This window comes from Alexandromys fortis, unplaced genomic scaffold, assembly GCF_014885135.2.
Source record: "Alexandromys fortis isolate MF-2015 unplaced genomic scaffold, M_Fortis_MF-2015_v1.1 scaffold_67, whole genome shotgun sequence".
NCBI lineage: Eukaryota > Metazoa > Chordata > Mammalia > Rodentia > Cricetidae > Alexandromys > Alexandromys fortis.
Window position 1 is genome coordinate 3819445 of NW_026067945.1, and position 27030 is coordinate 3846474.

A 27030-nucleotide genomic window follows, 5' to 3' on the forward strand; every position below is an offset into this window, starting at 1 on the left:
GGACCTCATGCTTGAGAGACATACCTTGATCTCGTGTGTGTGTGTGTGTGTGTGTGTGTGTGTGTGTGTGTGTGTGTGTGTGTGTGTTGGGGCTAGGGAGTACTTTGGCTGTAGCATTGATTTTGCCATAGGAACTCCACTGAGAACATGACAGTAATCCTGGGTGTTTTCCTTTTTACATCAAATCAATTCTGCGTTTTGAGTTTGCGCATCGGTAGTGAGTAAGCTTCGCTTAGATTATTGAACTCTGTTACTCTTCCTGGTAACAGAGGACTTTGCATAAAACCAGGGCTCATGTGTAGTGGCTTCCCAGCATCATGGCCTAGCCATCCCACAGAAGCTTGCCCACAGGATCTTTGATTCCATGCTCCTTGTTCCGCCATTTCTTTCATACAGGTGCAGGCGCACACACTGCCCTACACTCTTTCCAGCCCCTGTTCCCGATTTTCATTTTGTCTCCCTGTCATTTTTTGTCAGAGATTCACATTTGCAATCACAGATAAAGTCCTGTGGAGTCCAGTTTGCCATTTGCTAAAACACACTGGAGAGTGGCCTTTGTCACGCGCAAATTAATTGTAGGTTTTTAAAGTCCCCTTTAACCCTGGCTGTGTGCTTACAGTCTTTTTCAGTCCAGCTCTGTGAACCGCGCATGTTTGCGCAGAGATTATCTGAGAACAGATGCTCTGAAGAGAAGGCTGGTATTCCAGTTAATGCTCTTCCTAAACAAGGCTCGGGTTCACTCTGTGCTCTGCTGGCCCTCTTGCTATCTTGGTGGCCAGGTCAGACTTGCAGCTTCCTGTTGATTTGCATTGAGTCCCTGATAACCTTGACCTCGGGATGTTTTCTAAAATGTCCTTTGTTCGTTTTTCCAGTTCCTTCCATTCCCCTAGACGTACTTTCCGCATCAAACTCCTCTTCTCAGCTGATTGTGAAGTGGAACCCCCCAACTCTGCCCAATGGTAACTTGAGTTACTACATTGTGAGGTGGCAGCGGCAGCCACAGGATGGCTATCTGTACCGGCACAACTACTGTTCCAAAGGTGAGGTGGGCCAACAGTGGGCAGGCAGTGTCTGAGGGTACCCGAGCGCCAGTGTGAGAAGCCCGTCCTGTGCCGGGCTTGTTGCTCCGTTGAACAGCGCTATGCTTGGCTTTCATCCCCACTCTGTTCTTTCTCAGACAAAATACCCATCAGAAAGTATGCGGATGGCACCATCGATGTGGAAGAGGTGACCGAGAACCCCAAGACAGAAGTGTGTGGTGGTGATAAAGGGCCTTGCTGTGCTTGTCCCAAAACTGAAGCCGAGAAGCAGGCCGAGAAGGAAGAGGCTGAGTACCGTAAGGTCTTTGAGAATTTCCTTCACAACTCCATCTTCGTGCCCAGGTGAGTGTCCCCTTTGGAAGTGCTGCGTTTGGTGCTATTCAGTGAGTCCCATCTCTTCAGTTCCCCCACTGCAATGTAGGAGCCAGCTTAGAGCATGCAACAGAAGATGATGCCCCTGTGGTGAGCAGAGCTCCTAGAAAGGGTAGCCCTGAAGGAAGGGGCCCAGGACTCATGTTGCAGGAGCAGGGGCGTGTGCGTGAGAATTACACCTCAGCTGCATCGCCTCCCTCATCATCACCAAGCACTGCCTGGATCACTTGACTGTCCTTGCAGAAGCCAGTAAAGGGAAAAGCTGAGGTTTGGGCCCATTTCTACCCTCCCGTCCTCTGTCCTTGGATTCCCTCAACCTGGCTGAGGAATGATTCAGCGGGACCTGGAATCAGTGTCGGTTTTAAAAGGGACCCAGCTCCAAAACAGCCGTGTGCTCTATGTGTCCATTTTAACCAGGTTTCTTAAGTCGAATGGAGCACTGTCCCAAGAATTCCCTCTGCTCCTGTGTTCTGCCCTCAGTTTCTGCAAAGTAAAACTGAAAATAGAAAAGGGGACCAGTAAGATGTCTCAGTGGGTAAAGGCGGCTCCTCCTCAGCCTAAACCCCTGAGTTCAGTCCTCAGAACCGTATGGTGGAAGGAGGGAGCTGACCCCTACAAGTTGTCTTATGACCTCTACCCTCATGCTGGGGTAGGGAGGGCAGAAGTATATGTGTTAATTTTTTTTTTAATAGAAGAAAGGAAAAGTCCAATACCAGCAGAAGGAGAAACTCAGTTGTTCATCTGTAAATGGATAGATTAACAAAGGGTGGCATACCCATTCAGTGGAATACTAGTTAGCTATCAAACAGAAAGAAATTCTGACTACTGATACAGCATGCACAAGCCCTGAAAACTCCATCAAAAATGAAACAAAGCTAGACAGTAAAGAATAAATGCTGAGTGGTTTTATGTGTATGAAATAGAAGAGACATGTGGCAAATTAGGGGGTGAGCGCAGGACACAGAGGAAAACAGGTGATCACTTTTAATAGTAGAGTTTCTGTTTAAGTCAGTGCAATCTTTAGGAAGCAGTGACGCCGGTCGCGCATTTTCACTGTAGCCAAATGTCATTAAATCGCATACTTAAAATAGTTAAACACTTGTGTTAGAGATTGTTTTTTTAACTTACCAGTTTACTTTATGACAGTTAGAATGATGAGCACGGTAGTTGTGTTTGTTTTTTTAGCATATGTGCTGCCGAAGGAAACACAACACAGTAGGATCTTTTAAAGACCAGAGGAGCCAGTGGTATATGGGAAGGAGATTAAGGAAATGACCCTGGGCTCTCCTGAAAGGCTGTGTACAACCTTGGACGGCTAGGTTCAGACCAGTGAGGTACCCACCGCAGTCCCTATAGTACCTCAGCTGCCTACAGTGCTCTGGGCTTGTTCCCTCCCCTTGAGGTTCCACAAGCCCTTAGCGGCTGTTTATCCTGCTGCTACTTTGTCTTTAGTGCCTTTCTTCGATTGTATCCGCAAATGGATTTTAAAATGACTTCTTGATATTTGTGAAATCGTCAAAGATAGCCATCTCACTCTGAGGAGTCAATAGAGTAAAAAAATAAAGACCTGTTAGCTCTCGAGGGTCCAGTCCTTTTGAGACTAGAATTCCTGGATTCCTGGCAGCCTTCTTCCCCTCCCCTCCTCTCACAGGCTGTGCATTCTCCCATCTGCCTCACTGACCTCAGCTCCTCTTAGTTGGAAGGCTGCTGGGCTGCTGTTGAAGTCAGCTCTGTGGGTCAGGATACACTACTGTTTTTTACCTGTGTTCTCTGTGTATCACATGTGTTTCCTTGAATGTGAAAGCCAAAAGGCAGGAAAGAAGTCAAGCATGTTTAAAAACTGGATGCAGTGACCTCTCTGTCCTAATTAATTTACCGACAGTTTGAGTCTTAGGTCTGGGACCTACATTCTCAAACACCAAATCTCTTTCCTTTCAGTGGGTTGTCTGTGTGGGCCAGTCCACCCAAACCAGCACTCAGCTAGTAAGAGTTCCTGTAACCACAAGAATTCCCAGGTATAGTGTCCCAAGGAGGCCAGGCAGGACATCTTCCCCTCTCCCAACACTGTGCTGGTGACAGTCAAATGCAGGACTTCTTCACCTTACACATGTCAGGCCCTGCCAGAGGTTCAGGTTGTGAGGAAGGATTATAGGTTCTTTTGTCATTGCTGACAAATTATCTGATGCTTGGGTAGTGTGTATAGCTCAACAGTTTCAGAGAAGAACACAGAGCCAGCATACACTCTGCTCGGATGAAGGCATCCTTGGCTGTGTCGCAGGGCATCGTGGCAGAAGTGCTTGTTGGATGGAGAGAATTTAAGGCAAACAGGAAACTGGGCAGAAGTTGAGAGCTTAGTGTTTTGCTTTTTGTGACAACTTCCGTTTAGACCAGCATTGAACCTTCTTCACAACACCACCCAGTCACATCAGGATCTCCTAATAGGCCCCTTCCTCTGTGCTGCTGCCCCCCTGGTGACCAAACATCCGACAATACAACATAAGAACCAAGGGAGTACAAACCATAGCAGAAAGCCCCTAACGTTTAGTTGTCTTCAGATGGCATCCCTTTTGCTGCTGTGGATATCAAGTGTGGAGCACCAGGCTAAGAGATGGGGCAGCAGAGCTGTGGTTGACCTAGATGTGAATGAAGTATTTGTACTCTCGGCCAGATCCTGCGTGCTAAATGCTGTCACCCTGTCTTGCAGCCTGGCTTCTCCGTCCTACGACAAGCCCAATGTGTAGATATGTGTTACCACACCTAGCTATTTGGGTTTTTGGTTTGGATTGGTTTGATTGTTTTTGGTTTTTGCCTCCTACCAATGCATAAGATCTGGCATCCATACACATTGTAGCACATTGGTGCTCCCTGTAAAGGAGCACCCTAGGTGACAGGAATGAGTCATGGAGTCTCTTGTGGTGGTACAACTGAATCATCTAAAGACTGTTCCTTCTTTCATGTCATTCTAGGCACAGTTTATTTGGGGGCTAAAGGCAAATAAGTCCGATTGAGTCCGTCTGCAGTGTCTGACTCTGCCTGCGCATTTATAGTAGAATAGAAGCTAGTGTGTATTATGTTACTTCATGAACTTGGTCTTTGGGAAATGACTTCTGTGGGCCACTATCTTTATATTTCGAGTTATATCACTAAAACATTGACAAATGTTAAGAAAGACAAGCTTCTCCAGTGGTCATAGGTTATTTCTTGAAGTGAGGAAAACTGATGGTACAATGTAGGGGAAGGCGCTTGTTTGTCCCCGGCTGCCCAGACCATGAAATAATCACACAGAAATTATATTATTTAAATCACTGCTTGGCCAATCACTTAAGCATATTGCTAGGTAGCTCTTAAATCTTTGATTTACCTGTTTCTGTTAATCTGTGTATCACCATGTGGCTGTGATTGTGGCTTACCAGCAAGGTTCTAGCTGGCGGCTGCTGTCTTTTTCCTCTGGTGGCTCCATGGCGTCTCCCTGACTCCACCGTCTTTGTCCCAATCTTCAGTTTAGTTCCCCCCCTCCCGCCTAGCTCTATTCTGCCCTATCAGCAATTTCTTTATTAACCAATAAAAGCATACAGGAGGACTTTCCATACCATTTTTGTGTTTAAATAAAAGGGAAGGTTTTAACTTTAACATAGTAAAATTACATATAACAAAACAGGTATCAAGCAAGAATTACAGTTACAACATTTATACCTACTTTATCTTTTATCATAACTAAGGAAAACTGTAATTATAACTATCTATTCTTCAACTCCATCAAAGACTCCGGAAGGAAGGGTATAAGATTAAGTGTGCTCTTAGTCACCCCAGTTGACATGTAGCTGTTGACAAAGCTGGGCCACCCTGTTTATGTCGTCCCCAGTCTTCTAGTGCCTGTGTTGCCTCCCTCCCTAGTCCTGACTCTGTATCCACAGTAACTGCTACGCAGTTTGCAGAAGTATAGTGTTTACAAATGAGTAGACTGCCGGGTGTGCTTGGTCCTGTGACCCAGTTACAAAGCAGGGAGTGGACGTAACATCATTCTTCAGTAAATCGAATATAAACAACCTTTTACATGTAGGCACAGTTTTGTTGTGTTGGTCTTGAAAGGGAGGGAGGCAGGAAACGTATTGCTGCTGTTTTGAATGTCTCCCTGCGCTGGGGGGAGGGGTCGTGTTTCTTCCTTTCAGGAAGGTAGGTGGTTTGCTGACAAGTTGGTTTTCAGGGTAGACTAGTACATCACTCCTCCTTCTCCAGCATCAGGAAAACAAATGCCCATTCCTGAGTTTTGAGATGAGGTCCTGCACGGGCAGTTTAGATACTTGTATTGGGGCCTGCCATGTCAGCACCGAGCAAAGAACTGTGGTTTTGGTAGCAGATCCATCAGCCGAGCAGACTGGGGAGCATGCAGCCCTTTCCCTGGTTCTCTCCCTTACCCTTCCAGATGCTGGCTTAGACAGCATCCACAGGCCTGGAGCATGGCTTCCAAGGTGTCTCCCTCTGTATGTGTACTTCTGCTCCTCTCAGCTGGGCTCTCCTGCACAGAGACCCGTGAGCTCCATATTCCGGGCCTTCCTATTCTCTTGCACTCCTAATGTTCTTACCAGGTGGACTGCATCCCACCTGGTGATCTCATCCCTTGCCCAGTCCCAAGCACTGTAGGAATAGCTTCAGCACCCAGCTTTCCCACCCACCATTCTGTATCCCTCATAGGGGTGCTTGTCTGGTGTTATTTTTTTATTTCCTCTGTTCTTATTGGTGTTATAAGTATCGGGAGGCCACAGGTACCCACTGCTAAAGGAGAAGCAAAGCCAGGCTTGATGGACTTCCAAGACCATGATGCATACTAGGGACTGTGGGCATCAATCAGTAGGAACCCCTGTTTTTCAGGAAAATCCCTGGGATTTTAGGTACTTGCTAGCTTCTCAAACCAGGGCATCTTCATTTCAGAGACAATCAAGGAAGCTACTACTGTAGGCCTTTGGGTCCCTTCTGCCCCGTGTGTCTTACTTCACCTTTCACCTAATCAGTCTTAACTGAGGCGATTTGGTTTATCCTAATACTCAGTCATCAGAGCTGACCAAGTAGCACTGTTGATTGGGTGAAACAGAACAATGCCTGGCTAAGAATGGCTGATGCCTTGTTTCCTAGTAACATCGAAGGACCACTTGTGTGGGTGTAGGTGTGAATGTGGGTGTTTCTGAGGGTGCCACAGAGAATGCAAGATGGGTCTTGAAGAAGGAAATCCCCTTGTTATTTGTTGGTTCTCATCCAAGGAGCCTGAAGAGTTTTGTTTATTTCAAGGTTAAGATTTTTTTTTTTCTGTTCCATCTTGGCCATAGAAAAGAAAAGGAAGCTGATACACTTACTAGCTGGCCTTCTCTTCCTTGCAGACCCGAAAGGAAGCGGAGAGATGTCATGCAAGTGGCCAACACCACCATGTCTAGCCGAAGCAGGAACACCACGGTGGCAGACACCTACAATATCACAGACCCGGAAGAAGTCGAGACAGAATACCCTTTCTTTGAGAGCAGGGTGGATAACAAGGAGAGAACTGTCATCTCCAACCTCCGGCCTTTCACTTTGTACCGCATCGATATCCACAGCTGCAACCATGAAGCTGAGAAGCTGGGCTGCAGTGCCTCCAACTTCGTCTTTGCGAGAACCATGCCTGCAGGTATACCACCGCATTAACAGCCTCGTGGGAGAGGCTGACAGCCCATAGATTCAGCCCTACGAATGTGTGGTCATTGGTAAACAACCTTGTCCATCAGGTGCCTCAGGAACAGAGGGTGTGTTCCCAGCGCCAGCTCCCATCCCAGACTCACTTGAGAAAGTCTTTTCAAGCCTCCTTCAGGGCTCCTACTCACGCTTGATTCACGTGGTGTGCTCGCACGGCCCCGCCCTCTTCTGTGCACAGCTGAGGGAGTTAGCTTGCCATCACTGTCACAAAATACCTGAGATAATCATCTTGCCAGGAGGAAAGGTTTATTCTAGACTCAGTGTTTGGGAAGCACTTGCCTGATTGCTTTTGGGCTTGTAGTGAAACCGCACATCATACTGTCAGTGCATGGTAAAGGAGACTTATTCCCCTCACGGCGGCCATGGTGAAGAGAGAGAAAGTGGCAGCTCCCTAATGCCCTGACCCCTTTCAGTGAGGCACATCTCCTCAAGGGTCTACCTTCTGTCAGTAGTGCCCAGGGCTGGAGACCAAGAATACGAGGCCTTCTTAGCACACCACAGACCTATGGGGGCACTCCGGTTCCCAAGTAAAGCAGCTACCTTGATTCAGAGGAATCATTGATCCTCATGATCCACAAGAACAGCCTGTGGGCCTCCTTTTTGCCCCCTCTTCCCTTGTAAGTTAGACATTCCCTGTTACCCAGATGGCCACTCTCCTGTCTTTCAAGCTGGGTAAACTCCTACTTCTCATTTCTGGAAAAGGCATCAAGCACTGGGAAGAACAAAGGATGATGGGAACTGGGGGAGAAGGACCTTTCTGAAGTTGACTCTGTCACTCACCTGCAGCCCTTAGCCTCCTGTGTCTCAGTTTCCCAGTCCTCTTAGAAACAGCTTATCTCCCAGAGCCTTTCTTAGCTGTTACTTTTAACAGCTTTGGTTCACTGCCTCAGTTTCCGAAGTAAGGCCAGCAGGAGCTGGAAGGGATGATGGCTTCCTAGTTCTGAACGCAGGCTTCCTAGCAGCTGCCTCCAAGGCCAACCTGTGATTGGTCCTTTCTCCCATATGGGAGCGGCAGTTGCTGTGAGGAGGTGGGCTGAAGAGAGTGGGTGCAATAGCTGGAGCCTCTCACTGGAGCACCCTGAAGCTCACTGCCCTCCTTCATGGATGCTGAGTTTGAAGGATTCATTTTTTTTCTTTAGATAGGAAAAAAGTGGACCTGGGAAAGTGACTTAGCCTGTCAGGAGTGTTTTCTCGTACTCAGTCACAGATTTTCCTGGGAGATGCTGTGGCATCTTGAGATGGCAGGTCATCAAGCATGTCCAGTCCCTAATCCTCTGCCTTGTGCTAGCAGCCATCTTGGGAGGACCCCTGCGATGTCCCCGTGCAGAGTCCTGCATGTACACGAGTTAGGGGGAAGAGTCACTCTCATGTGAGCCCATCCTTTCTGGAGACCTAAACCCAATTCGGCTGCTTGTTTAAATCCTTATGTAGAAGGAGCAGATGACATTCCTGGACCAGTGACCTGGGAGCCAAGACCGGAGAACTCCATCTTTTTAAAGTGGCCAGAACCCGAGAACCCTAATGGATTGATCCTAATGTATGAAATAAAGTACGGATCGCAAGTTGAGGTAAGGCGGGGACTGTGGCCTGTTCTGCGTATGTTTCTGTCAGCCCTGAGAACACATGCTATTGCGTGTCACAGCACAAAGATTTTTTAGATCGTTTCATGTGAGGATCGGGGTCTTCCCAGAAACCCAGGCACTGAAGAGCAGTGACCACAGTACAAGGAGCTGGCTGTCCTTCACCTATAATTCACCTACAGTTTTGTTGTAGGTAGGCCTTGTGCCACAGACGAGACACATCTTGATAACTTTTCATTCCTCTGGGGTTCTGTTCGATTACAAACATGACTGATTATAGAGTTTTCCGTGTGCCACCTGAAGATTACCATTACAGATGTCATTTCTTCTTTTGTATTAATGACCTGGACGACTGCGAGGCAGATGTTGGGCAGCTGGAGCTACCACCATGGTGACGAACTAGCAGGTGTCAGACCTCACGCTTGTAGGAAATTAACACTTACGTTTTATTTTCGTAGGATCAGCGGGAATGTGTGTCCAGACAGGAGTACAGGAAGTATGGAGGGGCCAAGCTTAACCGGCTAAACCCGGGGAACTATACAGCCCGGATTCAAGCCACCTCTCTCTCTGGCAATGGGTCGTGGACAGATCCTGTGTTCTTCTATGTCCCAGCCAAGAGTAAGTCTTATGAGGGGGATGCATGGTAACACTAAAAGCTGGCTAGGCCAGAACGGGGCTTCTGAAGATGTCTGCTTTTCTGTTAGCACAGAGCTGGCCAGGTTGAGGAGATGTCTCATTAGGCAAAATGTACCTGCTTGGAAATCTCAGTTCAGAGCCCCCACACCAAAGCCAGCAGTCACCACTGTGTACTTCAGTCACCTTACTGTTCAGGAAATTGACATAGCCAGTCTAGCCCATTGGTGAGCTCTGGGGTCAGTGGGAGACCTTGTCTTGAAAAATGAAGTGGAAAGGCATAAAGGAGGAGCTTTGACATTTACCACTGGTGTGCACACATCTGTGCCCCCCCCCACACACACACACCAGAGCTGGGCACCTTTCAGACATGGTCACACTGAGGAACCAGTGTGTGTTATCTGGGATCTCCGCCCGGGAAGATGGTGAACCTTGGATCCTTATCCCATGTAGCCAACTAGAAGAGGGTGGTACGCCTCTGGGGAGCTAGAAGATAACTTTGCTTTCACCCTGGCGTATGTGTAGAAACATTTTTGCAAAGCATTGATTTGAACATTTCCACCTCCTGCCTAGTCAGTGAAACCAGCTAGGGCTCAGAGCCAACGCTCAGAAATCACGAGGTGAAAGAAACCCAGGGATCGGCTGGTTTCCCTGCTCTAGGACTCAAATCTACAGGACAGCATCCCAGGCAGAGGCATTCTCCTCCCCTCATCTGTCCGGTGGTGAAAAACAGATGTACTTTTCATCCACCAGGATATGGTGAAAGATACTGTGTTCGTTGTTTGCCCAGAGGCTTGTGGATAAAGTTACAAATTTCACTCAAACCACTGAGAAGACAGGATTCTTAGAAGGCTATTCTATATGGTGATATCATATGTAAAGCTAAATGTTATGAAATGATTAACTACAAGGGCCGCATACTTGTTTGATCCTGAAAATTGAGACTTTTGTTTGGTGAAATTCTGTACATAATGCATTTTTTTACATAGCCCCTTTTTATGTCTTACTGGAAACCAGATTTTTTAGATCGTTTCATGTTCATGTAAAATATATGAACAAATGATACAAGAGGATCAGATGTGAATTTCCTTTGTACCCCACCAGATTCTCGGCTCAGCTTTTGTTGGTGGCTAGAATCTTGGGTCAGGGGACTGTTATTTCTTAGTATCTGTGTCTCTACCAGTCTTCTCTCAATTCCAGCAAGGTCTCAACAGATCCAGCAATCCCCGTCCAAGAGAAATGAAGTCAGTTGTGTCAAAGGGTTGTGCATTCTCTTGTTTATTGCAGCACTAGTCACAATAGCTAAACAATGGAAATAACCCAAGGATCTACCAGCAGAGGAGTGGGTGAGGTGTGGTTCATGTCCATAGCAGAGGGCTCATCTGTTAACCAGAGGGAATGTTGATGTTTGCAACAACACATGTGCATGAATGAAATTAGCCAGGTACAGAAAGGTAAATACCACATAACCTTTCTTACATATAAAGTAAATCTAAAGGGGAGAGCTCACCGAGAGTCCCACAGGTTCCCTGGGGAACTCAACTTACAAGGTGCTGGTCAAAGGATACACCATTTCAGATAGATAGAAGGAATAAGTTCAAGAGATGAATTATAACATTAACTATAACTAATAAAGCAGTCTTTATTGCTGAGAAAGTGTTAATAACCTCAAAAAATGGTTATGATGTGAGTCAATGCTTATGTTAATTAAGTTAATGTACACATGCTTCAAGAATATGTTGTACATGGTAAATATGTATGTATAATATATATAATTTTATGTTGGTTAAAACTCTGATAGTCCACCTAGTCATTTCCAGGTGTCGAGAGATGCGCTTAAAAATCCTCCTAGTGACTGATAACAAAAGGACAGAGATGAATAGAATTATAAACAGTAAGCTAAGATTCTTTTATGTGCTGCTGCCAGGCCTCGGTTTAGGTTTTAGGAATAATGAGGTGTAGAGAATTCTGGCAATTACAGTCTGAATCTTCTCATTTATTCCAGGTAGCCCGGTCTCAATAGCTAACTTGTGTGCTCACTTTTCATTGCGATGTTACGGTCGCTCTTCATTTTGACAAATGCGTGAGGTAATTAGAGGGAGAGGAAATCTCTTTTGGCTCACAATTTGTGGAGATTGTAGTCCGTGGTCAGTTGGCTCTGTTACTTTTGGCCTGTGCTGAGACATTACAAGCCGGGAATACATGAGGAAGCAAGGCTATTTCTTCCCCCAAAGAAAAGGACCAGGTGTCAGGGTCCTCTCAAAGGACGCATACTTTCCAATGACCTAACTGCCTCCAAGATCCACCTCCTAAGGTTGCCACTACCTCCCAGTAGTGCCCTAGGCTGTCTACCAAGCACTAAACATCCAAGTCTTTGGGGGACATTTACCCTCTGACCACAGTATAAAGTGCCACCTCACCAATAGTAGAGCCCCGCTGTTTCTACGAATCTGTCCAGGCTTGGTCATAGCCCCCCCCCCAACCCTTCCCCAGCCTTCTGCTTATTCCTAGAGCACACACTCTTGGCTTCTGGAGCTGAGTGAGCCTGGCTGTCCTTAGGAGAGGATGTGTTTGTAGCAATCTTTGCCGTCCCATTTGTAACACCAAGACTAGGGTGCCACTGGGGAGTCTGTGAAGCCCTCTGATGGGTTTTCTTTGGTGGAAGTTGGCACACCCGACGAGGGGTTGAAGCTGCATGCTAGCTCTCACTGCTCCTGGGAAGTTTTCCTTGGTTCTGACAAGACTCTGCAGCTGCGGTTTAGTGTGCTTCCCTGTGTTTAGTCCTCGGAAGAGGGATGCCCTGAAAGCTTCGCAGCACCACATGCTGTTTCTAAGGAACTCCGTGTGCTTGAGTCCTATTAAACTCCTCTTCAGATTTCTCCCCTTTCCGCCTTTTCTTGAGGACCAGTTGCACAGATAGTTTCCTAGCAGTTTTGTTCTTCTGGATGTGTTCCAGTTTCTCCGCGTCCCTGTTGAAATGGGAAACTCAGAACACAGCACAGCCTGACCACTGGTCTCAGTGATTGAAAAGCAAGAACTCTCCGAGGGGCAGGAGAAGCTGTCTGTGGTGGGAGCTCCTCAGTAGCAGTGATACCTTAGAGTACTTCTAGGAGTTGGAAGGTGCCAAACCTCACTCCTTTCGAAAGATATTGGATTAAAAAAGAGATTTAATATGAAAAATGAATTCAGCCTGGCTGTGGTTGTGCACGCCTTTAACCTCAGCACTCTGGACTCAGAGTCAAGCTAATCTCAGTGAGTTCGAGGCCAGCCTTGTCTACAAAAGCTAGTTCCAGGACAGACTCCAAAGCTACAGAGAAACCCTGTCTTGAAAAACAAAACAAACAAAGAAATGGATTCAGCTTTTGTAATAGCTCAAGAATAAATAGATTTTAGGAATGTCCTAACCACGCTGGTGAGTGACTTACAGTCCCGTGAAGATGTCTCCAGTGAGTTCCCAGCTCCTTTCCAAATAGACATTCCTATTATTTACTATTGTTGTGTGTGCAGTGTGCACACTTGTGGGCTTTATGTCACGGCCCACATGGAGAGGTCAGACGACAGCTCTGAGGAGTTGGTTTCTCTTCTCCCTTTACATGGGATCCAGGGATTGACCTCAGGTTGCCAGGGTGACCCAGCAAGTGCAGGGAAAACCTGCAAAGCCATCCCATCGGCACTAGTGTAGACATGTCTTCTAGGGTGTCTGGAGTGGCTGTGGGCTTCTTATTAACAAACCTGAAATCCAGGATGCTGCCATCTGAATACCTCTGTCCTTTCAGTTCCGTATCCGTGCCCCGTTGGTCACTCAGAGAAGCACTCAAGGACATCCTCTGCTCTCCAGCCACTCGTCTTGTTTGTTGGTTTGCTTTTCCATTTTAACTGAAGTCTTACAGATTCTTTCTGATATGATACATAACTGGTATCTGGCCTCTCTGTTGCTGTGCTTACCACCATTGTGAGCAAGCACTACAGGAGGGCCAGGCCTTCCCTTGAGAACTTGGCTTGCCCTTTGCCAGTGCAACCCCGGGAAAACTGGCCAGCTCTCTCATCTTGCTTATAAGAGGATTTCTTACTGAGTCTGAATCAAGCAATGCACAACATTCCCGGGGAGAATAGTATGTTCCCCTAACTCCTCCTAGACCTGGCGGTGCGCCTGGTCCCCCTCTGTCCCGCCCCCCCCCACACACACCTATCACCCCAGTATATGAGTGAGTCTGATCCGTTTACTTCTGCCCTTGAGAGAGTTCACTGGTGCTTTTTTTTTTTTTTTTACTGTTTTATTTTTAATGCTTCAGCTGCAGTTTTTGAGAATTTTCTTAACTGTATTTACTCAGTACTGTGTTAAATCAGTACTGTATTTACGTCATGTCCACCCCTTCCCCTCCCTCGACTCCTCCCATGTCCCCGTCTGTCTTCTTTAATCGTTGCTGTTACACAACGCACACATACATATGTATAGAGAGAGAGGACTTGCCAAGCCCATTCAGTGCTATCTATATGTACATGTGTTTAGGGCTGACCGCTTGGGGTTGGATAACCTATCAGGGAGCTTATGCCTGGATAAAACTGGTTCTCTTTCTCCCAGCAGCCGTTAATTGCCTGCATGTAGCTTTTCATCTAACATCTAACAGTTTTACGAGATTCCCCCTCAACCCGTAAGCGTGTCAGCTGGCGCTGTCATTATACAAAGTCTTCTCTAGGTAGCCGTGTCGTTGAGAATTTATGTATGCAGCTCTTACATAGGAAAGGTACCATCTCTCCGCAGACACCATGGGGCTCTGGTTAGAGTCTTACCGCCTGCTTTACTGGAGTGTTCTATGAGCTTTCCTTGTAGGGGTTGCGATGTACATGTATCCCTTGGAGATGGGTACCCCACAGTCTGCTGGTCTCTGCATTTTGACCTGTTGTAGTTTTCTCTAATGCTCACTCTCCCATCTCCTGCTGAGAAGAAAAAAAAAGCAAGCAAGCTTCTTTGATGAGGACTGCCAGCGGCACTCATCTGTGGGAGTAAGCATACATATACAGAATATAGTTAGAAGGATACGGGTTTAGGAAAGCAGTAGTAATAGTGGGTTCTTTCCTAGGGTCCCTGACCTCATCAGGCACAGATAGGTTGGTTTACAGTGTCAGGCAAGAATATCCTCCTGGTGAGCAGGTCTTAAGCCCAGTTAGAGAGCTGTTGGTTGCCCCAAGATATAAGTGCCACTGTTACACACTCGGAGAGATCTTGAGCCCCGGTCATTGTTGCGGTTCATAGGCTTTGCTGCCTAGGCACTGACTGCTTTTAATCTGCAAAATAGGATGGGAAACGATTTACCTTGAACTAAGCCTCTTCATCAACCACCATCTGTAAAACATCCCCCCCCACACACCCCATAGGGAGGCTGTTTATGTGAGGAAAAGCATACCTTTCTCCGTCAAGACACAGGCTGAAGGACTTTTCCTGGAGGGCATCCCCTGTCTTCCTGTCTCCTCTTTTCCTTGTGCATTCCTGCCCAGCCCTCATTCACACTTCTCCACCTATCTGCATCCTGAGTTCTTGTGTCTGGCAGAAGTTTCAGAGTTAGAGAACTGAACCCCTGAAACCCATCGTCAGCCACACGGGTACCCTTAGCAAGTTCTGTGGTCAGCTCTGTGGTCTTAAACTTGAATTGGTTTCGCATATTTGCAGAAGATTCAGAGCAACATAGAACTTCCGTAAAGACCAGCATAACATGAGTAGCTAGTATGCGTGTAAGAGTCTGTTCATTCTGCTTCAGCAAATGTGTGCGCTTCCAAAAAACTACATACAAAAATCGCTTGCCTTCAGGCCGTCATTCGAGCTCTTATTTCAGAATATGCAGTCCTTAAAGGGAATGTAGTCCATCAGTCTGTCTTTATTTACCTTTTCCTCTGAGCGGTTCAGTTTGTTTTCTGGGCTAGTCTTGACAGCACCTTGAAGATTCCTAGAGTGTGAGGGGGAGGAGTAAGGGCTTCTCCAGAAATGGTGTTTTTTTTTTTATCATACTTCCAACTATAGATAAAAGCAAGACAAGCCAGTTGTCCACCTCCTGACACCTTCCCGTTTCCCCATGTTTCCGCAGCAACCTATGAGAACTTCATGCATCTGATCATCGCTCTGCCGGTAGCCATCCTGCTGATTGTGGGAGGACTGGGGATCATGTTGTATGTCTTCCATAGAAAGAGGTGAGTGTCTGGGCCAGCAGAAGACGGTAGTTGGAGCCAGGTGGTGTGACAGTTTGGAGTTGCACATAGATCGTCCGTGGGGGAAAATACTGTGTGGACTGGACAACCCGAGTTCCTAGTCGGACGTTCTCCAGAGGCAAAAAGAACATTTTCTAATGATTAACGACAGGAAGGGGGCATGCTTCTTTCTTGGTACCCATCTTCCCTCTTTTTTTTGGCTTTTTGAGACAGGATTTCTCTGTGTAGTCCTGGCTGTCATGGAACTTGCTCTGTAGACCAGGCTGGCCTTGAACTCACCAAGATCCTCCTGCTTCTGCCTCCCAAGTACTGCCACCAACCAGCTCCCATCTCTCCCTTCTTGGCTGTAGTGGCTCACAGAGTACTTACCTTGTGAAGAGCTTCTCCGGGCTCTTCTACCAAGGGAGCCTTGTTATTACTAGTGAAGCAAAGAAGCAAATGCTTCTTTAAAAACTCTTTATCTGGCCAGGCGGTGGTGGCACACGCCTTTAATCTCAGCACTCGGGAGGCAGAGGAAGGCGGATCTCTGGGAGTTCGAGGCCAGCCTGGTCTACAAGAGCTAGTTCCGGACACACACCAAAGCTACAGAAAAACCCTGTCTCAAATCCCCTCCCCCCCCAAAAAAAAAAACTCTTTATCTGAGGCCACCAATGGAGCTGAAGGGCCTAACCTCAGATATCTGCTAGCCCACAGGGTCTGAATCAGGAATGCAGACCAAGGTTCCGTTGGCAGTGAGCATGCTTTCTGTGTCTTCCTCAAGACAACTCATGAAACAGGAAGAAGACAAAGATGAAAGTGTTTACAGTAATGTGTAGAAATGGGGCTGTTGACCTGGATTTCATATCTTTTGACAGAAACAACAGCAGGTTGGGCAATGGAGTGCTGTATGCCTCTGTGAACCCCGAGTATTTCAGCGCAGCTGACGGTAAGGATCCTGACCAGGGTCGGGGACTATGGGAGCTCTCGGTGTTACTACCTGGATAAAAAGCTTTGCTTAATTTTGAAGTTCTGTTGCCCTGTGATCTGCCTTTGATAGCATTTCCTTTTTGTCTCTTAATAACATTTTTAACACTCAGTGACTTTGTCAAAAATTCTGGGACTCCCAGATGTCCCAGTGAAAACCAGGCTCTGCAGGTACTTATGGGTAGACTAGACGTCGGTTCACTCGATTGCTTGAAATGGTACAGCAGAGTGAAAGAAACCTTCTGACTGCTGTCCTCCTTGTTAGAGGAAGAGCTGCAGCTGACCTGGAGTGCGGAGTGGCTTCAGCTCTGGCCGGGCTCCAGTTCTTCCCATACCAGTCAGGGCTCCATAGCTATGTATGATCGTGGAATCCCTCTGCTATTCTGTCCTGATTGGGGTCGTACAGCCTTTACCCAATTTATATTCCCCTTAGCAGTAAATGAAAGTCATTTAATTTAATGGCTCTGACTTGGAACCTCGGTTGTACCTACTGGTTATTTCTTCTTTTCTCTTTTTAACTGTCTCTTTATTACCTAGTGCCTAACTTCAGACGTTTCAGCTAAGTTGGGGAGAAGTAATGCCATCCTTAAATCAGTGGCCTTTCCAAAAACTATCCGATTTGCTCGCTAAGCCCCTGTAGCGTTTCTCACACCTATCTTATGCAGGCAAGGAAAGAATCTCTGAGAAGGACTTGTTCAGGCTCACACAACCGAACAGTAGGAAGTCAGGAAGAGGGGGCATCCCCAGCCTCTCCACCTGAATTCTGATAAAGTGGTGTTTGGAAAAACTGTGAGGTTGCCAGGTCAGGAAGGGAAGCTGTAAGCAGGTCTGGCAGGGAATGTGCAGGGCTGTTTGAGTGTGGTGGATGCCTTCGGGGGAAATGTTGTTCTGCTGCCTTCTTGCTGCAGAAAGGTAAGTAGATGTGCCAGAGAAAAGAAACAGGATTATTCTGATTGGCTTCCCTGTTCAAATACAAAAACAGAGAAACACTTGGGTAAAAGCCCTGTGTAAATCTGTACGGTTTTACTATGGTTTCTTTAATCATTTCTAACTGAATTATGTTTATAGTAAAGCCAATCAAAAACAGCCTCTTCTGAATTTGAATCAGGTGCAGAATAACGATGTTATTACTGTTTACCAAAGGTCTCAGAGTTATTTTTTAAATAGGCATACATGCGTATGTCTGTGTCTGTAAAGCATAGAAAATAACATAGAAGGATGTGTACCACACTTAAGAGCATAGTCACTTATGGAAAAGATCTTCCTCCTTTAAAAATAAACAAAGTAGGTTTGGATATGTAGCTTAGTGGTAGAACATTTGCCTATCAGAACCCAGGCTCTCTCCCCACACCACCAAAAACAAACAAGAAAGCAAACAAGCAAAATCAAGAAGCCCCATGTGCACTGTTAATACAAAGAACTTTCCTTTTTGGAGGCAGGGCCTTCCTGCAAAGCCTTACTATGTAATACAGGCTAGCTTCAAACTCCTGGGCTCAAGTGAGCCTCACACCCACCTCTGTCTCCTAAGTAGCTGAACCACAGAGCCATGGTGTCCAGCCCAGTAACTGCTTTTGTAAAAAAGCAATAGTGTGGAAGGGAGAAATAGTCTTGCTGTCCTTCAAAGCAAAGCAAGAAAAATCTTGTCGCCACTCAGGCCAACAGGTGAGAACATTGTCACCTCATCTGAACTTATTTGTCCCTTTGACAAGCACCATTTCCCTCAAAGAGCTACAAAGTGACATTGCAGATCAGAGGTGCTTACAGACTTCTTTCTCCAAAGTTAATCTGCATGTCTCTGTTGTCAAGAGTGCACTAAGAATCCCCTGCAGGAAAGTGCTGATAATATTGTGTGCACTTAGGAACCACTCTGCCTGCTGAAGCTGAGGTATGCTGGCTAAAGTCAGCTGCTGGATTGAGTTTAGAAAAGGGTTTGCGGGCATTAGCTTCAGGGACCTCCCAAGGAATGGATGTAGTTGGCTTTAACTCCATGTTCTACGGCAAGCCACGTAGTTAATGCTCACTAACAGCTAGCCTGGATCCTTGAAGATAATAAATGGAGACAGGGACCCCCCGTCCTTACTGAGAGATTATAAAGACCTTATTTCCTGTGCTCTCCTAAACAAGATCAGCCTCTGCGGAGTCACAAGCTATCCGAGTCCGATGGAGGACAGAATTCTTGTTAAGAAATTTCCAGACTTGTGTGTGCCATTGTAATGATCTGATACAAAAATGTGCATAGGAGCCAGGTGCACTGGCATACACCTGTAATCCAAGCGCTGAGGAGACTGAAGCAGCAAAATTGTAAATTCAAGGGCAGCAAGTTCGAGTCAAGCCTGAACTATCTAGAGGATTTCTGTCCCAAAATAGATGTTTTAGTCAGCGTTCTATTACTGTGAAGAGACGCCATGACCACAGTAACTCTTAAAAGGAAAGCAATTAATTGGGCTTTGCTTACAGTTTCAGAGGTTTAATCCATGACCGTCATGGTGGGAAACCTGGTGGCATGCAGGCAGATATGGTATTGGAAAGTAACTATGAGTTCTGCTTCAGGACCCATAGGCAGCAGGCAAAGAGGAAGACACTGGGCCTGACTTGAGCATTTGAAACCCCAAAGCCGCCTTCAGGGACATACTTCCTCCAAAAAGGCCACACTTCCTAATCCTTGTCAAGTAGTGGCACTCCCTAATGACCAAGCATTCAAATCTATGAGCCTATGGGGTTCATTCCTATTCAGACCACTACAAGTGTATATGTTACAGTCTTCAGAATATAAATTGGTGGAAATTTATAATAAACATCCTTCCTTTCAGGCATCACTTACAAGTAAGTGCCTGTCATATGAGGATGTTAGAATACTATGGTAGCCTGCTAGTGGCCTCTCGCCTCCAACTGCAGCTCAGCGTCTGAAAGCATCAAAGCAAACACAGCCACAGTTCCCTTCCAAGCCCCATCTGAATCAGGACTTCCTTCTTGCTTTGAGGCAGTGTCCGCTGGCCATCCTCCTTTAGATGGGCTGTCAGTGTCCGTGCTCGATGATGGTTCTAGCGGGATGAGTATTCTTTATACAGATCCCATGTGTTAGTTTAATATGATTTCAGTTCTCACTCTGCCCACTGAAGTTGTGTAACGGCGCTTGTGTATGATTTCTTACTAGCTTCCTTTTTTCTCAAACCAGATCAGATATAACCAACAGTGGAAGCTGGAGAAAGAATTCTGTTCAGGTTCCTGTCAGGGAGGTCACGGAGGTTACAGAGTCCAGGCCAAAGTCCTCCTCAGTCCCAGACCCCACTTGCCTCTCTAGAGATCCCCTGCAGTGGGATCCTGAGCCGCTCCCTCATTAGGCAGGCATTCTACTACTGAGCTACAACCTCTGGGTTTAGTTTTGTTTCATTGGTTAGATGCTTACAACTTTTATTTTTAAAAATTTATACATTCTGGGTCTAAAGAGGACGCTGGCTACTTTTCCAGAGGACCCTGATGTGATTGCCAGCACCCACGGCAGCTCACAACCATCTGTATCTCCAGCTCCACGGGATCTGATGCGGATGTCTGTCCTCCTCAGGCATTGTCTATATACATACGCAGGCATGTGCACACATGCAGGCAAAACACCCGTATATAAAACTGATTTTTTTTTTTTAGAACCACTATGCATTCCAGTAATTCGCATCACTTGAACAGCACAACAGCAGTGCTAGGATTAAATGGCATTGTGTAGTCTGCAGGGCGCTTTAAGCTTTAGAGTTCCACTGTAGTTTTCATTACCTCACACCCTGTTTCTTCCTTCCACTCAGATGGGCAAGGCAGGCACAGTCTCCATCCTCACCAGTTCTCCCTTCTTAGCTGCGAGATGGGCAGCATGGTCACTCACAGGTGCTCCCACCTCTTGGCAGCTTCCAGAGGGAAACAGGCAGGCAGTGCTTGTGGTACACACGGCATTCCTGCAGCACGCTCCTCTCCAGCTCTCCCACTCACTTCTGCTCCTCTGTCATTTCTTTTGAAGCCTGAGGCGTTTCCTCTGGAGTTTCTGCCTGCTTTAGTTTTGTTTCGATGAGTTTCTTTCTCCATCTCTGCCATATTGGGTTTGTCCCGATATGTTTCCAACACGGCTGCGGAAAGAGTGGGATGAGGTACATGCACTAAGAGTCTGATCAGCGCAGCGGTCCCTGACATGTCCCCTTGACTTTTGGAAACATATTCCAAGCTGTCTTCAAAGTAACAAGCCCCTCTCTAATCTCCATCCCCCAAGTGCTGGCAGGGACTCACGGGCAAGTGCTACCACTGTGACTAGTAGTTACGTTTTTAAGTGTAAAACAAAGCTGATGGAATAAATAAATTAGTTGTATTTTTTATTTAACCTAATACATCAGTTTTAATATAAAAGTAATCTTTTTAAACCTATTTTTAACCAAGTCTTTGTAATACAAGGCTGGAGAAATGGCTTAGTTGTCAAGAATACTTGCTGATCTTCTGGAGAAACTCGGGTTCAGTTCCCAGCACTCACATGAAGAGGCCCACAACCATCTGTAACTTGGCTTCAGAGAATCCAGCACTGTTATCTGGCCTGCCCAGGCATCCAAACACTGTAGCGCACACGAGTGCATGCACGCACGCACACACACACACACACACACACACACTGAAAGAAAGATTGATTTGTTTCATGTGTACAAGTAAATAAAAATAGGCCAGCCTGGTCTACAAAGAGAGTTCCTGGACAGCTAGGGCTGTCACATTGAAATAAATAAATAAATAAATAAATAAATAAATAAATAAATAAATAAATATGCTTCTATAGGGCCCAGTGGTAATAGTACATTCCTCTAATCCCAGCTCTCAGGAGGCAGAGGCAGGTGGATCTCTGTGAATTCGAGGCCAGCCTGGTTTACAAGAGCTAGTTCCAGGACAGGCTCCAAAGCCACAGAGAAACCCTGTCTGAAGGGGGGGGAAATAACTTCTAAAGGTTATCTTTTTTTGTTTTGTTTTGTTTACTTGTTTTAAACAAGTCTTTGAATTAGGGTGGATGTTCTACTTACAGCACGCGTCATTTGGAGCAGCCATATTCAAAGTCTCAAAAAGCCAGCCTTGGTGTCAGATGCTCTGTTGACTAGCATAAGTCGAGAGTCTGTGAAGAGGAGGCTTCTCACCTCTAGGCTCATCGGAGAAGGAGGAGATTAGCTGTCCTCACACACACTCTGGACCTTTACCTTCCCATCCGTTCCCCGCCCCCCCTCTGCTCTCTCTTTCTGACATTTATTTTTAATGCCTTGATAAAGATGGGCAAAAATTCCTACTTCATCTCTTAGGGTTAATTTGCTTTTTTATTTTATTTGTCTGGGGGTTTTTTGTTCTAGAGAAGGAAAAGGGAAGCACTGCTTTCTTTCCTGTCTTTGGTTTCTTTGTTTCCCTGGGGTTCTTAGACGCTGGTACCACCCTCAAAGTGTCATTGAGTCCTCAGGATTGAAGGTCTATCTTTGACTGTATTGTGCCTTAGTACTTTCCTCTGGGTTTTAGGGAACAGCATCTTCTATTCTCTAGTCTGTGTAAGGGCTGTTTCCATGCCTGTTCCAATCTCCATCTCTTACTCCCTAGTGTACGTACCCGATGAATGGGAGGTCGCTCGAGAGAAGATCACCATGAACCGGGAGCTTGGACAAGGGTCCTTCGGGATGGTCTATGAAGGAGTAGCCAAGGGCGTGGTCAAGGATGAACCTGAAACCAGAGTAGCCATCAAGACAGTGAATGAGGCTGCAAGTATGCGCGAAAGAATCGAGTTTCTCAACGAGGCCTCAGTGATGAAGGAGTTCAACTGTCACCACGTGGTAAGAGAGTATCTTACAGGGACAGAAAGCATTCCTTCTGTGCCCTCGGCCACAACGCTGGGCTTGCTGCCTTGCCTTCTACCCAGTGGACACTTTCCCTGTTACTTTCCTTCCTGTGGCCCCGTAGACCTTTGAGGTGGAGGCCTCACCCTCTCACCAGAACTCTGCTCCTGACCACAGGCTCCGGCACCACACAGTTCCAACAGGCATAGGTCATCCTATGGGATGCCCTACCCTTCTGAATCCTTCTCTTCTTGATTCCTCCAGGTTCGCTTGCTGGGTGTGGTGTCCCAAGGCCAGCCTACCCTGGTCATCATGGAACTAATGACGCGTGGGGATCTCAAAAGTTATCTTCGGTCTCTAAGGCCAGAAGTGGAGGTCAGTTTTGATTCTCGCCGTGTTAACCTTCCCTGTTCCGTTTCCGTCAAGAGCTCCCTTGTAGGATACGGGTTTTTAAATCCCCTTACTTCTCAGCCTGGATCCAGGGGATGGAAATCTGTGTGAGAAGATCTTACCTGTCTTTGGATCCCACCCAGTCCACCTCAAGCATCTCCGTGTTCTTGCTTCTGTATTCCCTCTACCCCTGCCTGTATCTCATGGCAGCCCCCACCAGTCCTAGGATATATTAGGGCCAACCCTTCCCACAGCCTTTGCACTCACCCCGAATGGCCTCCGATACTGACTTGGCAATAGACTTGGCTCCACCTAGCATGAATTTTCTCTTGTTGTGGTCCTCAGAGAGTGTCCCATCTTTACTCCAGGGTGGTGTTTGTGCTTGCTTAGTTAAGTTCAGTGTTTAGGCTGGCCAGTGCCTTGACCTTGGCCTACCCAGTTTGTTTACCTTGTAGCCCATTTCATATGTACCTGCCTGCTTCTCTCCCTCTCTCTCTCTCTCTCTCTCTCTCTCTCTCTCTCTCTCTCTCTCTCTCTCTCTCTCTCTCCCTCCCTCTCTCTCTCTCTTTCTCCCTCTCATGAGCATGCTGCCCTTACCTTGATGGCAAATGCTGCTCTCCCTCCCTTACCCCGACTCTGCTTCGGAGACTTCTCAAACTCCGCATCAGCCTCTCAGTCCCGATGATTAGTCAGTATCCTGCGTGGACTTTTAAATGATAATCATCCCAGGTGCATGACCTCTACTTAGCCTAGTGAAAACCTGAAAATTTCACATTGTAAACCTGATAAGGTCCTGCGTCGATTTCCATTCGTCACCGTGGAGTCTTTCCCCCTTCTGCTGCATTAACCCCCAGCCAGCTTCTGATTTATCAGTCCTTAATTCTGAGAGTGAGCTGGTAGGCAGACGTTGAGAACTATTGCCAGGGCCAGCTGCCTTTAATGGGGCTGCCTCAGTGGTTCTGATGTCCTCCCTCTGACCCTGGCTTTAGGACTTCTGGGTGAGCAGCTTATCTGCCTGTATCCCCTCCAGGGGGAAACCCTCCCCCTCTTCTCCTCCTTCTGTTTCTCTTCCCATTCTCTTTTCCCCTACGACATAAACATCTCCAAAGTGACAGTTCCTTCGTTTTCGTTCTGAGTCCGTGGTCACAAACGCCCTCATTTACTTTTAGCTTGTACTTTGGGGGTTTGAGGAGAGCCACAGGACTGAGTATGGACCAGAGCTTTTAGTGCGCGGTTGGTAACTCCAGCCTGTGTCTCCCAGCATGGGTCCTGGCGGAGCCTTTTTCCTGCCCCACTAATACCCCCGTCTACAGAAGAAGAGCTTAATCCATAGGTGCCTGGAGAGTGATCCTTTGAGGTGCCTCCTAACACCATAAGCCCATAGCTCCTTCAGTCCTAATTCTGCCACAGAATAAAACCCCAATCCTCACAATAGATCAGCCCCACTGTCTCCGTGGGTGGGTGCACCCCTCGTGGTCCTGACTTCTTTGCTCATATTTTCCCTCCTTCTGCTCCTCCTTGGGACATTGGGAGCTCAGTCCAGTGCTCCAGTGTGGGTCTCTGTCTCTATCTCCATCCATCTCCAGATGAAGGTTCTATGGTGATATGCAAGATATTAATCAGTATGGCTATAGGATAGGGTCATTTCAGGTTCTCTGTCCTCAGCTGCCCCAGGAACTAACTGGGGACATCGCCCTGGGCACCTGGGAGCACCAAATCTCTTGCCAACCCTAAGATGGCTGGACTACGACTGAAAAACCATGGGATAAAACCAGACTCTCTGAATATGGCGGACAATGAGGGCTGCTGAGAAGCCAAGGACAATGCCACTGGGTTTTGATCCTACTTCATGTTCAGGCTTTGTGGGAGCCTAGCCAGTTTGGATGTCCACCTTCCTAGACCAGGATGGAAGGGGGAAGCTTTGGACTTTCCACAGGGAAGGGAACCCTGACTGCCCTTCAGACTCGAGAGGGAAGGGGAGAGGAGGGGGGGGGGGGGGAGGGGGGGGGGGGAGGGGGGGGGGGGAAGGGAGACGGGGAGGTAAATGGGAGGCGGGGAGGAGGCGGAAATCTTTTTTTTTTTCAATAAAAAAATTATATTTAAAAAAAAAAAACCAATCCTCAGGCATCTGTGAGTGGCCTCTGGGCCTCAGTTTTCCTCTGTAGAGATGTCTCTAAGCAACAGTTACAGCACTGACTGCTCTTCCAGAGAACCCTGGTTGGATTCCTAGCACTCACATGGCAGCTCACAACTGACTGTAACTACCGTTCTTCCAGCCTCCATGAACACCACTCTTGCAAGTGTTGCACAAACATGCATGCAGGCAAAACACCCATATGCATAAAATGTTAATAAAATCATTTAGAGAGAAAAGGTGAGTTATTAAAGCCCTCTTCAGAACTTACCTTTAAATTCATCAGATCTCAGACTAAGAAAAAAAAGTATTTGCATGTGTGACCTAGCTTTATTATATACACACACTAGCTTTGGTGCCTATACCCTACCTCCAGTGTGCATGCTCCAGCTTCAGTATATTCTACCTCTCCCCCATTGGAATTCGCATTGATAAATGTATGGATGTGTGCTCGTCTTAGGGGGCTATGACCAAATTAAAGATTTCTACTCTCTTGAGGTGAAGAAAAAAATGACAGCATAGTATCACGATCTGACAGAAAGTCAGCCTTTCTCTGCATATAACTGAGTCCCTTTTGTTGATGGTTTTTCACATGAGCGTCAGTGTCCTGTTGATCATAGTCCGGTATGTGTTAGGAGCCTAAATACTTGTCACCTGCAGAGGTCCTACTTTGCCATGCATATGTAAAGACAGTGTGAGGGGGGGAAGCACCTGTGTAAAAGAAATGAGTGATTCAGGCTTCCTCCAGATGCTGGAAACATCCTCTGGGTTAGAGGTAGGGGACCCTGAATCAAAGTAAAAATGTTTAAATAAATAAATAATGAACTCCACCAAGTCTGCCTCAAATGTGGAAAGTACTCCTAGCCGTGCTGTAGGGCTGTTACCTGGTTTGTAGATTCAGGCATCCCGTGAGAACTTAGCAACCCTGGGCAAGAGTGTTCTTCGTGGCTAGAATCCGTGGGACCTGTGTAGAGCAGCCCAGATAGTATGATCTCAAAACCTTGTCATGCTTTTCCTGTGACTCTCAAAATAACTTAGGAGGGTGATGTATGTATAGGGCTTTGGAAAGTGAGGTGACTTCACGGTGCTGTGCCAGGTACTTTGCAGTTAGGGGAACCAAGGCACAATAACTGAGCTCTTCTGTGCTGTTAGTGTCTAAGCTGTGGCATCATGATTGGTTTTTGCACATGTGGTTAGGGTGACAGGGAACCTTGCAGGGTGTATGGGGGCGGGGGCGGACTGACTTTGCAGTTAGGAAAACCAAGGCATCATTTACTGCACTCTAACAGACACACAAACTAGTTAGTGTCTAAACTGTGGATCATGATTGGTTTTACACATGGGGCTAGGGTGACAGGGAGCCTTGGAGGAGGGTGTGTGTGTGTGTGTGTTTGTGTGTGTGTGTGTCTGCATACACCTTGAGGGAGTTGGTTCTCTTTGTTTACCATGCCTGATTTGGGGATTGTTTTAAGGTTTCTGTTGCTGTGAAGAGACACCATGACTACAGCAACTCTTACAAAGGAGTGCATTCCATTGGGCCTGACTTACAGTTCAGAGGTTTAGTCCATTGTTGTGATGGTGGACAGCATGGTGGCACACAGATAGACGTGGTCACGGAGAGGGTAGATGAGAGTTCTGCATCTGGATCCACAGGCAACAGGGAGAGGCAGTGAACCACTAGGCCTGACTTGAGCTTCTGAAACCTCAAAGTCCACCCCTAGTGACACACTTCTTCCAACAGGACCACACCTCCAATGATGCCACTCCCTATGAGTCTGTGGAAGCCATTCTCATTTAGACCACCACAGAGATTGGACATAGGTCTCCTGGCTTGCCCTCCTCTGCAAAACAGGGTGTTTGTCCATGCTGTTGGTCACTGACCTTGGTCCCCTTCAAGGTGAACTCCATCTGAACTTCAGTTGTCCTCAGTGCCCATAGAAAACAATATCTGAACTTCAGTTGTCCTCAGTGCCCATAGAAAACAATAGTCCATGATGAGAGCATTTGTCTTCATATCCTTGTACTTTAGAAGAAGGGGATGAAGACAAATAACTCCTGGCAGCTTACATGGGAAGTCAAGCACGCGGTGCCCATTTAGGAAGCTCGTTTGTCCCATGTGTCCTTCGTATGCTGTCCTTCCTCTCCCTTGGCACTTTGTGATTGTGGAAGTC

At 46.9% G+C, this 27030-nt stretch overlaps 1 protein-coding gene across 1 annotated transcript in view; it reads left to right on the forward strand.

Annotated features, from left to right (window-relative positions):
• Positions 1–27030, forward strand: part of Igf1r (insulin like growth factor 1 receptor) — a 276603-nt gene that overhangs the window by 227402 nt on the left and 22171 nt on the right. Inside the window, exons 9-17 of the mRNA XM_050149162.1 lie at positions 873–1040; positions 1178–1382; positions 6785–7068; positions 8565–8701; positions 9172–9331; positions 15427–15529; positions 16402–16472; positions 22103–22332; positions 22600–22710. Of these exons, the coding sequence (XP_050005119.1) occupies positions 873–1040; positions 1178–1382; positions 6785–7068; positions 8565–8701; positions 9172–9331; positions 15427–15529; positions 16402–16472; positions 22103–22332; positions 22600–22710 (1469 nt within the window). The remainder of the gene's footprint in view (positions 1–872; positions 1041–1177; positions 1383–6784; positions 7069–8564; positions 8702–9171; positions 9332–15426; positions 15530–16401; positions 16473–22102; positions 22333–22599; positions 22711–27030) is intronic.